This window comes from Schizosaccharomyces japonicus (assembly GCF_000149845.2).
Source record: "Schizosaccharomyces japonicus yFS275 unplaced genomic scaffold supercont5.2, whole genome shotgun sequence".
Classification (NCBI taxonomy): Eukaryota; Fungi; Ascomycota; class Schizosaccharomycetes; order Schizosaccharomycetales; family Schizosaccharomycetaceae; genus Schizosaccharomyces; species Schizosaccharomyces japonicus.
The window spans coordinates 2,280,988-2,294,049 of NW_011627861.1; the positions used below are offsets into that span (position 1 = coordinate 2,280,988).

The 13,062-nt window shown below is 39.2% G+C and overlaps 7 protein-coding genes across 7 annotated transcripts; 3 read left to right on the forward strand and 4 right to left on the reverse strand.

Annotated features, from left to right (window-relative positions):
- Positions 1-440: 440 nt before the first annotated feature.
- SJAG_04885 (3'-tRNA processing endonuclease Trz1) lies at positions 441-2,387 on the reverse strand (the record flags this gene model as incomplete). The annotated part of the gene is made up of 1 exon (XM_002175920.1): positions 441-2,387. The coding sequence occupies one exon, from the start codon at positions 2,385-2,387 to the stop codon at positions 441-443; it is 1,947 nt and encodes a 648-aa protein (XP_002175956.1).
- A 346-nt stretch (positions 2,388-2,733) lies between these two features.
- On the reverse strand, positions 2,734-5,137 carry SJAG_04884 (mitotic spindle checkpoint protein Mad1; the record flags this gene model as incomplete). Its single annotated transcript, XM_002175919.2, has 1 exon — positions 2,734-5,137. The coding sequence occupies exon 1, from the start codon at positions 4,831-4,833 to the stop codon at positions 2,734-2,736; it is 2,100 nt and encodes a 699-aa protein (XP_002175955.1). The 5' UTR covers positions 4,834-5,137.
- A 184-nt stretch (positions 5,138-5,321) lies between these two features.
- SJAG_04883 (phosphatidate cytidylyltransferase Ptp4) lies at positions 5,322-7,826 on the forward strand. The gene is made up of 3 exons (XM_002175918.2): positions 5,322-5,522; positions 5,560-5,798; positions 5,858-7,826. The coding sequence occupies exons 1-3, from the start codon at positions 5,444-5,446 to the stop codon at positions 6,197-6,199; spliced, it is 660 nt and encodes a 219-aa protein (XP_002175954.1). The 5' UTR covers positions 5,322-5,443; the 3' UTR covers positions 6,200-7,826.
- On the reverse strand, positions 6,525-8,603 carry SJAG_04882 (ribose-phosphate pyrophosphokinase). Its single transcript, XM_002175917.2, has 4 exons — positions 8,130-8,603; positions 7,236-7,791; positions 6,880-7,182; positions 6,525-6,828 (listed from the first exon to the last, which is right to left on the reverse strand). The coding sequence occupies exons 1-4, from the start codon at positions 8,234-8,236 to the stop codon at positions 6,760-6,762; spliced, it is 1,035 nt and encodes a 344-aa protein (XP_002175953.1). The 5' UTR covers positions 8,237-8,603; the 3' UTR covers positions 6,525-6,759.
- Positions 8,604-8,975: 372 nt separating this feature from the next.
- SJAG_04881 (pig-A) lies at positions 8,976-10,913 on the forward strand (the record flags this gene model as incomplete). The annotated part of the gene is made up of 6 exons (XM_002175916.2): positions 8,976-9,263; positions 9,418-9,515; positions 9,562-9,641; positions 9,699-10,092; positions 10,133-10,347; positions 10,398-10,913. Exons 1-6 carry the CDS (start codon positions 9,247-9,249, stop codon positions 10,911-10,913), a joined length of 1,320 nt encoding a protein of 439 aa, XP_002175952.1. The 5' UTR covers positions 8,976-9,246.
- SJAG_04880 (mRNA decapping complex subunit) lies at positions 10,882-11,836 on the reverse strand. Its single transcript, XM_002175915.2, has 4 exons — positions 11,662-11,836; positions 11,523-11,591; positions 11,356-11,471; positions 10,882-11,279 (listed from the first exon to the last, which is right to left on the reverse strand). The coding sequence occupies exons 1-4, from the start codon at positions 11,753-11,755 to the stop codon at positions 11,106-11,108; spliced, it is 453 nt and encodes a 150-aa protein (XP_002175951.2). The 5' UTR covers positions 11,756-11,836; the 3' UTR covers positions 10,882-11,105.
- Positions 11,837-12,083: 247 nt separating this feature from the next.
- SJAG_04879 (DNA polymerase epsilon subunit Dpb4) lies at positions 12,084-12,962 on the forward strand (the record flags this gene model as incomplete). The annotated part of the gene is made up of 3 exons (XM_002175914.2): positions 12,084-12,253; positions 12,303-12,421; positions 12,470-12,962. The coding sequence occupies 3 exons, from the start codon at positions 12,084-12,086 to the stop codon at positions 12,844-12,846; spliced, it is 666 nt and encodes a 221-aa protein (XP_002175950.2). The 3' UTR covers positions 12,847-12,962.
- Positions 12,963-13,062: the final 100 nt, after the last annotated feature.

The window sequence follows — 13,062 nt, forward strand, 5'->3', positions numbered from 1 at the left end:
AAGCTTGCGGCCGATAAGAGTGGAAAATGTGACCTCGTAACCCTTGCAAAACGGTATTTAACTACTGTTTGTATCACACATGGAGGGCTATGCTTCTACTTACTAAGTCTTGAACTTTTTATTTCGGTAGTTAATCATTTCCTATTTCTACTTCATTAATGTATTGCTACTTTCCTGTAGGAAAAAATTGGTTCGTTATTCACTTCAAAAGGCCTGCCATAGCCTTATATACATGCATTATGGTATATAAAATAATAGTTTGAAAAAAATGCTACATATCAGGTACCAACAAGCATCCATATATCCATACTAAAAAGCTATGAACAAGTTAATATGCAACAATGGTATTCGTTGTAGCGACATGTGATAGGAAAATTTAATGAGTCGGTAACTTGGAACTTTTGGCTGAATAGTATGAATACAAACAAAAGAAAGTTGCTTTAAAACACAAGATGTAAATTATCACAAGCAAGAACTACATTTTTGGGTAATTTTGGAAACAGTTTTCGTATCACGTAGTCGCTTTTATATCGTTGACTAAAGTGAGTTAAAACCGTATTTTGAGACTTCATTTTTTTAGCAACTAGTAAGGCTTCAGAGAATGTACAGTGTCTTTTTTCAACTGCCAGCTGAGAAAGACTATCATCTAAAGTGGCCTCATGAATCAATAGTTTAGCATCACGACCAACCTTTATTAGAGAAGAATTCGGTCGAGTATCTCCAGAATAAACAATTTTACCTAACGACCGATGGGATAAAACAATCGAATACGAATTTTTGGTGTGTAGTGCCTGAACGGTGGTCCAAGTCCAAGACGGTTCAGTTTCAAGAGTTTTTGGAATAGTCGACGGAGTTGCAAATTGAATTGCTTGATGAATGGAAGGAAAAAGAAAGTTACACCAATTCTTTATATCTAAGGGACAAATAAGAAGCACCTTATAAGGAAGATGAAAAGAAAGAAGTGCCTGGATTATAGACGGCAACCCATAATGATGATCAGCATGAGAATGCGAAATAAATATACACTTCAGACGTGAAAGGACAACATCTGTGTTTGACCCATATTGACGAGAGAGTTGAGAAAGTGAGCCCTCTCCACAATCAAGCAGAAAGGTATCTTTCCCAGAACTTAGAAAGTATCCGGATACATTACGAACAATTGAAGCGCATGATGAGCCGGTTCCAAGAGTATCCAGTGTTATTGTGCTGTGTGATGTGATAATTTCACGGCTCTTCATTGAGTTTCTTGTCTCAGACTCATCAAACGACTCTTTATGACCTGAAACAGAACACCCATCTGTACGTAAAGCGACTGACAAACCCTGCTGAGCGATGTACGTATCTTTCGGAAGAATGGAACGAGCGTGTCTAACCTTGGTACTCCTCCAAGGGTAAAATTGTTCACATACTAGGGAAGACGTAAACCTTCGGGAACGCTGAAAGAGTGATCGGTCGTACAATAACTCTGGTGCCGATATGATGTTTGTTATATTTTTATGTTTTTTCATCACATTATTAACATACTCTGAACTCCAAAGGCCACGGGGAAGAATATGAACGACGCAGTCGTTCTTACTGGGTATGAAATTTAGTTTCAAGCAATTTAATGCATCATCAAACGCTGTTTCAGAAATGTCTCGAGTTCCTAGTAATACAAGATTCTTTGGTGGCTTTGGCGAACCCAAAACTTGTTCTGGATGTACGCGTGTAAAGCCATCAGATGATAGTACACTCTGACCTTTTGTCAATAACCCGAACGCTGGGCCCGGTTTTACTCCAAGTTGAATTGCTTTTTCAACATCAAATACGCCAGTCGCAACTGGCGTAGAAACGTGCAACGAACACCAGGAGTTATGTCGTTTTTGCTTTATAGAAATAAAGGGATCTTCATAAATTACCATAGACGAGTCATTTTCGTAAGGAGTTATATGGGAATCTGGTGCTCTTGACTGTGTTCTTGAAAATGAAAGGGCTCGAAGAAAGGCTTTGCAAGTGAAAGCATCAGCATGAAGACCCCAAGGTTGTGATAATGGAAAAGTAAGACTATAACCAGGAAGTCCGGCAATAGACGACCACTTCTGATAAAATTCATGTTCATTCAAAACTGGAGGAAACACAACGGCGCTTTTGAGTTTTGTCGAACAGCGAACTTTTTCTAGCATCACACAACGAAGCGTTTGCTCTCCAAAATCCCCAATTAGAAACCGTTCTGATGGGAGAGCTAAATGAATTAGGGGAAACGCTGATGTTTCGACACCAGCGGCTGTAATGAAAGAAAAATGAATATCATTGTTTCTGAGAGATGCCTGTTGCTGAGAATAATTACGGAGTGCCAAGCGTAAACATTTGAAAGAATGTAATAGTTGTCGACGAGAAACACTGAACATAGACAGAACAGGCGCTAAAACAAAATTCGAAATATGCTTTGAGACCGAGTTTCGGAAACTGAACACGTTTAGTCACAATGTTGTTTAATCCGAGATATATGGCCGAAACATAAATATAAAACCATTAAAATTATGGTTTCTTGCTGTTTTGGAAAGTTAACAGTAAATGGAAAAATTATTAAATGAACGAGAAAATTTTTCAAAATAAAGTAGGTTTTATGAAAGCACAATATTCTTTAGTGCTAAAGAACTTGTTATACGACAAAAATCTTTTGGCGATAAAGGCAGACCGAATTAAGTTGAGCTAGATGGCCGAAAATTAAATAAAAAAGCGCACAAATTAAACTTATGACCTTGTATTTTCATTTCGTTCAATAAGTTCAAGTGTGAGTGCAGATAATAGACCCGGAATCGTTTTTCGTTCTTCACACCAAAATTTGACCAAATTTTGTATCTCAGGACTTTTTGAAGAACCAAGAATTTGCATAGTACTTGATTCACCGTCGAACTGAAATGAGTTATCGCCCTCTTTTGCGTACATAGACGTCACTCGCACACAACCGTTAGACATGAATTCGAGTTTATAACCCAATAAGGAGTATACAGCTTCTCTTATTTCAGAGGATTTTAGAGCAAAAACTTCTTTCAAACGTTGCATACGTTTTTCCCTTGACTTTAGCTCTATCTCAAGTTGCTTGCATCGTTGCTCACTAAGTGTAAGCGACTCTAAAGGCACTGTGTCACATTCCCCTTGAGTAAGCATTGTACGAAGGTTTGCATTTTCTTTTTGCAACAATTCAAGAGTACTTTGTTTCACTCTTTCATGACAGAGTGTTGGATTATCTCGTTGTTGCAGAACACGCGCGTTCAAAAGTTCAGAGATTTTCAAGTTTTGTTGGCGAAGCTCTGCCATATTGCGTTCAAAGTTCGCAATTTCAGTCCGAAGAAACTGTTCCACTTCCCCTTTCTCCTTCAACTCAAATCGGGTGCGTTCTAAATTTTCAAAAAGCTCTTTCATTTTGTCCTTCAGTGAATCTGAGAAGTTGCTTCTTGAAAGTCCTAGAGATTCCCGTTTTCTTTTAACAGGCACATCCATTACCTCGGGCTTTATGGAAACATTTTCGAGTGTACTTTTATAGTCATCAATTAGCTTTGTCAAGGAATCAATGCGCTCCGTCTTTTTCTTATCGTATGTCTCTGGCGACAGGACGGACTCTTCTTCACTATAACTTTTTAAGTTCTCACGGAGCAAGTGGACTTCTCGTAAGGCTAAGTCTTTCTGCAAAGTTAGCCGCCGCAACTGCATTGCTAATTCGCGTTGTGTCTCGTTTAAGGATGTAATTTCTTCTTCAAGTTCAGGCACAGAATTTGCACCCGCTAGTTCAGTTTTCAATTTTGCGACAGTTTCCGTTAGTCTATTTGATTCTTCACGTAAGGATTTGTTTTCCATTTCTAAAGCTGACAACTCGTGCAATATGTCGTGGGGTTCTCGTTTTGTCTCTCCCAATAGCTCCAAATATGGTCGTAGTTTGCCTTCTAATTCATTGTTTTTTAATTCAAGAGTAGCAACTTTATCCCGGAAGCCGTCCAACACAGAAAGCTTGGTCAAAAGAGACTTTTTTTCTTCTTCTAGCAATTTGAAATTATGCTTTTCAAGGGCATTTGAAGAAAGAGTGGCAGACTGCCGATCGACCAGTTTTTCCAAACTATTCAGTTTTGTCTGGAGTTGTTCGTTTTGGATTTGTAATGCTTTTATGCTTTCTGTATCTTGCGCCTTAACACTTTGCAGATTGCATGCCTCCTCAAGAGACGTAACGGTGTCACGGAGTTTGTCACATTCTTCAACAACTACTTGATATTTTGTCTGTAATTCCTCCTTTCTTTCGTTCGTCAATTTCAGTTGCTTTTCTAGTAAAGTGTACTGTTCCTCAGACGATATCACCTTTTTTTCCATAGCTGCCACATTTTGTGTCAGTTGTGTTATCGTGATACTTGACTGGGCTTTTTCTTGCTGTAACTCTTGCTGAAGTGATGCTTCTTTCTGTTGAAGCAATACTTTCTCATCCGCAAACTGTTTCTCAGACACTTTAAGTCGAGTAAGTACTTCACTGTTTTCCTTTTTTAAAAGTTCAATCTGTTCACGAAGCAGCTTTTCAGAAGAACATTGTTCCTGCAAACGAGCTTCCATTTGACTACTTTTTATTTCGTTCGCAAGTTCTGCTTCCTTCAGCGCAGATTTGCATGAGTCAAGCTCATGTCTCAGCGATTTTATTAACGATTCGGACTTCTCGCGAGCGAATTGTTTAGTTCCTGCCAGTGACTTTACAACAGATGTTGTAGGGGATGGTCGCACGTTACTTAATGGCTTTGGTTTCGATGTAGCGGAAGAGAAGAATCTTGGAAGATGCGATTTTGGAGCAAATGGGTTCGGAGGAGAGTCTGACATGTCTGGTGTGTATTCGTTGAACGCGACGCGTAGCAAGAAAACCTTAAATTAAGAGTGACGTAAAGGTCTGGAAAATGTCAAATAATACTGAACGCAGTAAGCCCAAATAAAAACAAGAATAGTTTATATATATTCCCTGCAACTAATACAGGTTTGTAAGCTATATATTTGTTTGGTTTTTATGTGAACGTTTGAACTATGTCTCGCGGTTTTTAAGGTTCGCTACCTTCGATTGTCTCTCGTGAAGTGTGATACAAAGGTCAGTAATGTTGCAGCAAGTTGTGTTGTGAAGTTAAAAAGTTGTGATGAACTACATAAAGAGGCTAATATTTGCAGCATAGAGCCGTAATATAAGTACTTTTGATTTAGTTTTAAAGAGCCTATGATTCAAACTTCAGCTTTCCCGTTACAATTGTATCATTTCTTCTGACGCTACAACAATACTCGCACTCCTTCCAACTCGGTCAGTGCATTTAAGCTATTGCACGTGTTACGGTATCTTATCGAGCGAAGGATACTCACCACCAAAATAAATGACTTTCGGTTCACTTCTCTGTATTCCACAACTAGGATACCCACCAACAACAAGCCGTCTCCCATATCCGTCGAGATGTCAGAAAAACGTCTAACGTGGTCCGAGTGGTCGAAAAAACACGAGATACCCCGGAAAGCTCTGCACACCTCAATTGGTACGGTTCCCTGTTTCTTCAAAATACTAATAACTAGGTTTCTGCTCATTAATACTTCAGAAACTGGGAACTGAGGCTACCGACGTGACGCCATGGTTGGAGCTTTTTTTCATTCCCGCGTTTTCCTGTGATCTGCTTCGTTTCAACTGGCCAGCTTTTAGTCGCCTTTTTAACAAGCTGTTTGGCCCGTTAATGCGTGAATCCGAGTTGAAGAACTGGAATGGTCTTATCTTTTATGTTGTGGGTGTTTGGGTGGTACTCAAGCTGTTTCCTAAGGTTTGTTATTCCTTCGTTGTGGTTACTGCCTTGTTCACTTAATGCTAATACTTATATAGGAAATTGCAGCCATGAGCATTTTACTGCTTTCGTGGTGCGATACTGCTGCTTCTACGTTGGGTAGACGGTTTGGTAAATATACGCCGAAGATTGCTAAAAACAAAAGTCTTGCTGGAAGTATGGGTGCATTCTTTTGCGGTACGTTTTGCGCTTATTTGTACTGGGGTCTTCTCTTTAAGAGTCCTGACAGTCTTGCTGCTCGGTCATCAATTCCATTTCCCCTCTTGTGTGTTATCAATGGTCTCATTGGTGCCTTTGCTGAAGCAATGGATATTTGGGGTCTCGATGATAACTTGGTTATCCCTATCGTTTCCGGTACATTGTTATATCTGATTTTGTAGACCATTCATCCAAAGCAACAGCCGTAATGGAGGCTTTTTGTTGATTAAGATACTTCCCGTGAGAAAAGCCCGCAATAACTTGCATGATTTGCGCGTGCGTATACATAATCTGGCGGTACCTGTTTCCCTGTTTCTATTCCCTTGTTCATTTTCCCATCTATACACACATACACTTTGATACGCACATACACTCTCTTTACCGCTTACGCTTTTTAATAGGATATTTGGCACAATCGATGTTCAGTCGAGTCCAGAGTTCATATGTTTAAAAAACACGCGCAAAATACGAAAGCCATAAAGCGCCGAAAAGATTCAATGCCTAGGTTGCATTTCTCTCCATGCTAATGCCTTTGTACTTAATACCAATCTCATTCAACATGTGTAACAAAGACAAGTGAGCCACCTGACGGTATTGAAACACCCTAAACAGATTTTTTTATTGTTCTACAAAAGAAACCAAAGAAGGACAGCAAACAAGTGGTTTTCCCAAAAAGACAATAACTAGCAGCCAGCTAAGCGCCATAAGCACGAAACCGAATGCTTCCAGAAAGCAAACATAACTAGTAAAGCAAATTGTTGCGTTTGTACAAAATAGAAATAGATTCGCCATTGTGAATACGGCGGATGGACTGTTGTGCTGGTTAGTATGGTGTATTTTGAAAACTTGAAGACAAGCGTACCTCGGCAAACACTGGAGCAACATCAATGACATCAACATAATCCTTTTCGGTTTCACCTTGGGGAGCAGAGTTGGTAACAACGAGCTTGTCAATGCTAGAATTCTCTATGCGTTCCAAGGCATTGTCGGACAAAACGGCATGTGTGACAAGAGCGTAGATAGTGCTAGCACCGTGCTCCTTCAAAAGTTCTGCAGCACGAACAAGTGTGGTTCCCGTATCGACCAAGTCGTCGATCAGGATAGCAACTTTATTACGAACATCACCAACAAGCATCAACGAAGTACCGAAAGCATGAGGACGATTCTACTGGTTAGAAAGATAATGTTTTTGATAATAATGGACAGTAAGTCACATACCTTATGAATAAGGGCAAAATCCATCATCATACTGTCAGCAATAGCGGTGGCACGCTTGGCACCACCAGCATCAGGAGAGACGACTACAGCGTCTTGATAATTGGGAATATGAAGCGAAATGTAACGCTCAAGCAAGGGACGACCATACAAATTATCCACAGGGACATCAAAAAAGCCCTGGAACTGGGCATCATGCAAGTCCATAGTGATGATATGGTCCGCGCCAGAACACATCAACAGGTCGGCAACCAGCGTACCGGATTGGGCGATCCACTCACGGTATGCAGTAACGGGAGCAGGTGCAGATTTGGTAATCGACAATTGATTCATAGCCTGCACGGGGGCTCCAGCACTGGAATAACGTTGATCGGGTTGACGGCTGTAGGGAAAGATTGGAACGACAGCGGTAACTTTTTTAGCTGAAGCAGTCTTGCAAGCAGAAATCAAAATGAGCAATTCCATGAAATGATCGTTCACGTCACCTGCAGCAGGACTGATGATATAAACGTCGCAGCCACGAACAGACTGTTTGACCTTGACAGACGTCTCACCATTGCTGGAAATCAGCGTTAGTAATTGACACGATCGGATGAGTTAGAAAATGCGTAGAACGGTAGCAAAGCGAAAGCAAACCCACAAGATATAGAGAAAAAATCAAGAGACTAGACGGTAACCATTACAAAATCTGTATAAGATGCAACGGAGTACCTGCATGCTTTTTAGGAATACACAATCTACTCTCCTGTGTAATGACAAGCAAGTCCACAGTCAGGCTCTCCAAACACAACGAATGGTACGTATTGAAGTCACTAATCCGTTGACATCGCGTCCAAATTCATAGGAGTCGTTTGCTTCGTCATTTTACTCGCTAAACACGCTCTCATAAAAACATACCTAAATTGACCCAATTCCACGTGTCCAACTGGAATAGAAAGACGTGAGCAAATGGCTTTTGTAAGCTCTGGGTGGGCGTTTGTTCCGAACACAACAAGATTCTTCATTTTGGTTTCTTTCTGGCGCAGACGAAGCTGGTGCTCGGGTTAAGTGTCTTCGCTGACTACCACATCTTATCGAAGTTGACCCTTCCCAGCATGGCAAAAAACGGATCCGCGGCAGCACCTCGGAAGACCAATTTATGACTTTTAACTGCCGTTTTTTCGATATTTTCAGCAAAATTGAGACACTTTCCGATTGATTAGCTTGGCCCTAGTTGTCAAAGGAATCTTGAAAGAATGTCTAAATACCGACATTGTGTCGGTTTCACAAAAAGTGTTTAGTGTGTTTTAATGCTATGCGATGAAGTGTTAGACACTAGAACGAGGCACATGTTTAATTCGAAGAAAATAGGAACTCAGTTCATTAAAAAATGAAGTATAAGAAAGAGGTAATGCGGTAGGGGTTTTGGTTTTGTCGTCTTTGTTAAAGAATAATGATCATTATCGTAAGAATTCTTTAAGCTTCATAAATACCTACATTCTTAGGATTAACAAAACTGTTATGCCTGTAGTTATTTATTGGTTTCGATTTCTTTCATCAAATAATATTTTTATTCTTCGTTTCTCTTTTTTTATTATGATGATTACTATTATTGAATTTCAAAGCATGCTTTTCTTTACGAATATTCTACCATTGAATTGGTAAATCTGCGTAGAGTCTAAATCTTCATTACTGTCTTAACTATATTAGTATCGTAGAAAAAGAAATAGATGTACTTTCGATCCTAGTGTTCAAGTATTCGTCAATACATCAGTGGTAACATTGATTGAAGTAAATAACACAAGAAGCCGGTCCGTTTTCAAAATCAGTTCTTAACACCAAATTTTTTGCTTATGTATACGCACTTCACACAATTTTCTTCAATTGTAATACTTTTTCCATCTGTCTAGCACGCTCACTGCTTTTGTTTACGCGTACCCTGTTAACAAGTTCCATGCCTCTGGGATACACGATCCCGCAGTAAAGGCTGTATATATCACGATAAAAACACAAAAGTAATACCCAGAATACAAATATGGGTTACAGGATAGCGTAAGTTTGTTTTTGTCTCATTTTGTATGCCGTTCATGCAGCTTTTTGCTTAAAAGATTATCTATTAAGAAGAGTATGATTTAACAACTCTTCGCCCTTTAACGAAGGAAATGGACAACCATGCTGTATCAGTTACTAACGCTCTCATGAACAGAATGGTTTCGGACTTCTTTTTCCCCCAACCGGGAGGAATTGAGTCTCATATATTCCAGCTATCACAGAGACTGATTGATTTGGGTCATAAAGTAATAGGTACATTCTTTATCAAATAATTGTTTCGTTTACTGACCGTTAATAGTAATCACACATGCATATAAGGACAGGACTGGAGTTCGATATCTCACCAATGGTCTGACTGTATATTACGTTCCATTTTATGTGCGTTGTAAACGAGTGCGATTTAACTGTTTTTGATCTAACATTATTTTCCAACAGACTATATATCGTGAAACCAGTTTTCCTTCTATCTTCTCTTTCTTCCCCATTTTCCGCAACATCGTCATCCGTGAGGGCATTGAAATTGTCCATGGACATGGAAGTTTATCTTCCCTTTGCTTAGAAGCCATATTACACGCTCGCACGATGGGTTTGAAGGCCTGTTTCACAGATCATTCATTGTTTGGCTTCGCCGATGCAAGCAGTATACTTACAAACAAACTACTGAAATTTATTCTCAGTGACATAGATAATGTTATCTGTGTATCGCATACTTGCCGTGAGAATACTGTATTACGTGCTGTGTTGGATCCTACAAAAGTGTCCGTTATTCCTAACGCCCTTGTCGCTGAAAACTTTAAACCGGATCCATCGAAAGCATCTAAGGATTACAGTATGTTTAAAAAATGTTTAAGTACTCTAACCTGTTATAGTTACAATTGTTGTCATTTCACGTTTATATTACAACAAAGGTATTGACTTACTGACGGCTGTGATTCCAAGAATCTGTGCAATGCATCAAAAAGTACGCTTCATTATAGCGGGTGATGGTCCAAAAGCTATAGATTTGGAGCAAATGCGTGAAAATTGTATGCTTCAAGATCGCGTCGAAATGCTTGGAAGTATTCGACATGATCAAGTTAGAGATGTATGTGCATTTGCTGGTTGAAATGTTTATGAATACTAACATCAATGCAGGTAATGGTTCGTGGTCACATTTATTTGCACCCTAGTTTGACAGAAGCATTCGGAACAGTATTAGTCGAAGCAGCTAGCTGTGGTTTGTACGTTGTCTCAACAAAGGTTGGAGGTGTTCCCGAAGTTCTTCCATCTCACATGACACGGTTTGCTCGTCCGGGTGAAGACGACCTTGTGGAGGCTTTATCAGGAGCCATTATTGATTATCAAAATGGCAGGATCCAAACGGACAAATTTCATGAACAAGTTAAAAAAATGTATTCCTGGCTGGATGTTGCGCAGCGTACTGAACGCGTATATGATCATATGTATTTGGAGAAACCCCTTCCATTGATTGATCGTTTAAAATTATACTACGGATGTGGTCAATGGGCTGGCAAACTATTCTGTTTTGTAATGGCCATTGACTACTTACTAATGGTATTTCTGGAATGGTTTTGGCCAGAAGCCGACATAGATCGTGCCTCGGACCGAGCTCCCAGAACACATTCTATTAAGCCAAATAATGATGAGTAAATTTATATATTTAACCTTTCTGGAGATACCTGCACACGCTCCTTGAAACACGACATTCCCCTAATTTAACAAAGAATTATTATCGTTGCCTATCAGTATAATGTCCTGGCTACTTTTGGATAAATGTGTTCATCCTAAATTTCATAAAACACACCTAATCATAAATGATACCATTAAGTGAACGTATTCTGTCTAATACAGGTCGTCATTTACAAAATCGGAACTGAAACCAAGCGAGTGAAGGACCTTGTTTCGGGCTTTAATTTGCTTTTTCTTTTCCTCCTTCCGAGCTTTAACGATAGGGTATAATTGCTCAGGAAGAACCGGTTTGAAGGGCCTTTCAACTTCAAACTCACGTTCAAGATCCTTGTCTGGTTAGTACCGTTCATGTGAGAATATGTAAACACTGCTAATTGTAATGCTTGACAGTAAAACGACTTACTATTTCCCCTAAGAGAACAACATTTTCACCACGGACAATATACACACCACGTTCGATATCACCGTACATTCCATCTTCATAAAGGCGTTCAATGGTGCACTGGAGCATTAAGTTCGCTAAGTATGAGTACGTGCCCGATCGCAATTATAATAATAATGTTTACGTACCAAATTGATCAAAAGAACGCAAAATTCCAATGAGCTTTTTCCCGTCCCTGAGAATTACAATGACCTTTCCTAAAAAGGTTACTATTTTTCCAATCCATAACAATAGAACTAAAGTAAACCGAGTATCTCCAAAACATACGGTCAACATAATCAACCAGTGACCCAGATGTTGTGAACGGGATCATCTGTCCCGTCTGGCTCATTTCAAGCTGGTTTTTTGGCCAAGAAGCCATATTTTTCGTAGTTTGGTGGTTGAAGCTTTCTTGATCGTTTTCCTGAAACCAATCCAGTTCAATAGCTAAGAAATTACCTGGATGAAGTGAAATACTAATGGCATTTGAATCAGGGTTTTAATACAGATATATTGTTGAGAAATTTTACATCTACTAAAGGCCAATACCTGCGAATCATTAAAATTTAGATTTCTGCGGGTTTTATATCAATAACATAAGTTGAAGCTAAACTCGTCATTCAAAACGAATAACTGAAAAGAGAGAACTGATCTTTTACTCAAATAAATCATTTGTACAATATACCTTTCAACAGATACCTGGAACTATAATGGGCTCAAAAAAAGAAGAGAAGGTTCTTATCGATGACCTTTTGCTTCCAAAGTCTATCATTTCTCGAATTGTCAAAGGTGTCTTACCGCCAAAAACAATGGTTCAAAGGGATGCACTCAAGTCGATGTCCGACTCTGCAACTGTTTTTATTAACTATTTAGCTTCAGCGTATGCCCAGAAACTTCTTACAAGAAATAAACAGTTAACAGTATTTCAGGGCAAATGAAAAGGCGCTGTCGAATTCTAGAAAAATTGTGTCACCGCAAGATGTTTTGTCAGCTTTGGATGATGTTGAGTTTGGGGAATTTCGTGAAGAACTCAATGAACATTTCCACGGTATATATAGCGCTTTGCGTAAACAGCACCAGCTAATTTTATATATAGCATATGAGGCTCTTTTGAAGGAGAAAAAAATTAAAAGCAGTGTCATTTCTGAAGCCATTGATACTGATGAAGTTCATGTGGGAAAGAAAGCTCGAATTGACAGTTTTCTGCAAGTAAAGGAAGTTACAAATAAAGTTGAAGAGATACCTCAACCAGAAGTTATTGAGGCTCGCGAAACCATTGAAGAATCACTGGCGCAGGCGTATGTCGACGAGACAATTACTTCAGATGTTGAGGAGTCCGATGAAGCAAATGAAAAGAAAGATGAAGTTTCAAATCGAAAATCAGATACTATTCTTTTAGCTACTGCAGACGGTGAACCGGTAGTTTCAGAAACGGAAGACGAAAGCGGTGCAGACTTGAGCGATCAGAATTAGTGAGCTTCTATTATTACCATCATTCATTTTATAATGTCAGAATTGCTGCTACTAGTTCTTTTCATTGTACATTTTAATAATTCAAGCTACAAATAAAATAGGCAGTCAACCGAGTATTACTTTGTGAAACCATCGTATCAATACTTCTATGAGAATTGTGTGTATTTAATGGTATGATATTATTATTTGCTGTGTAAGAAGTAAAAAAGAATACGA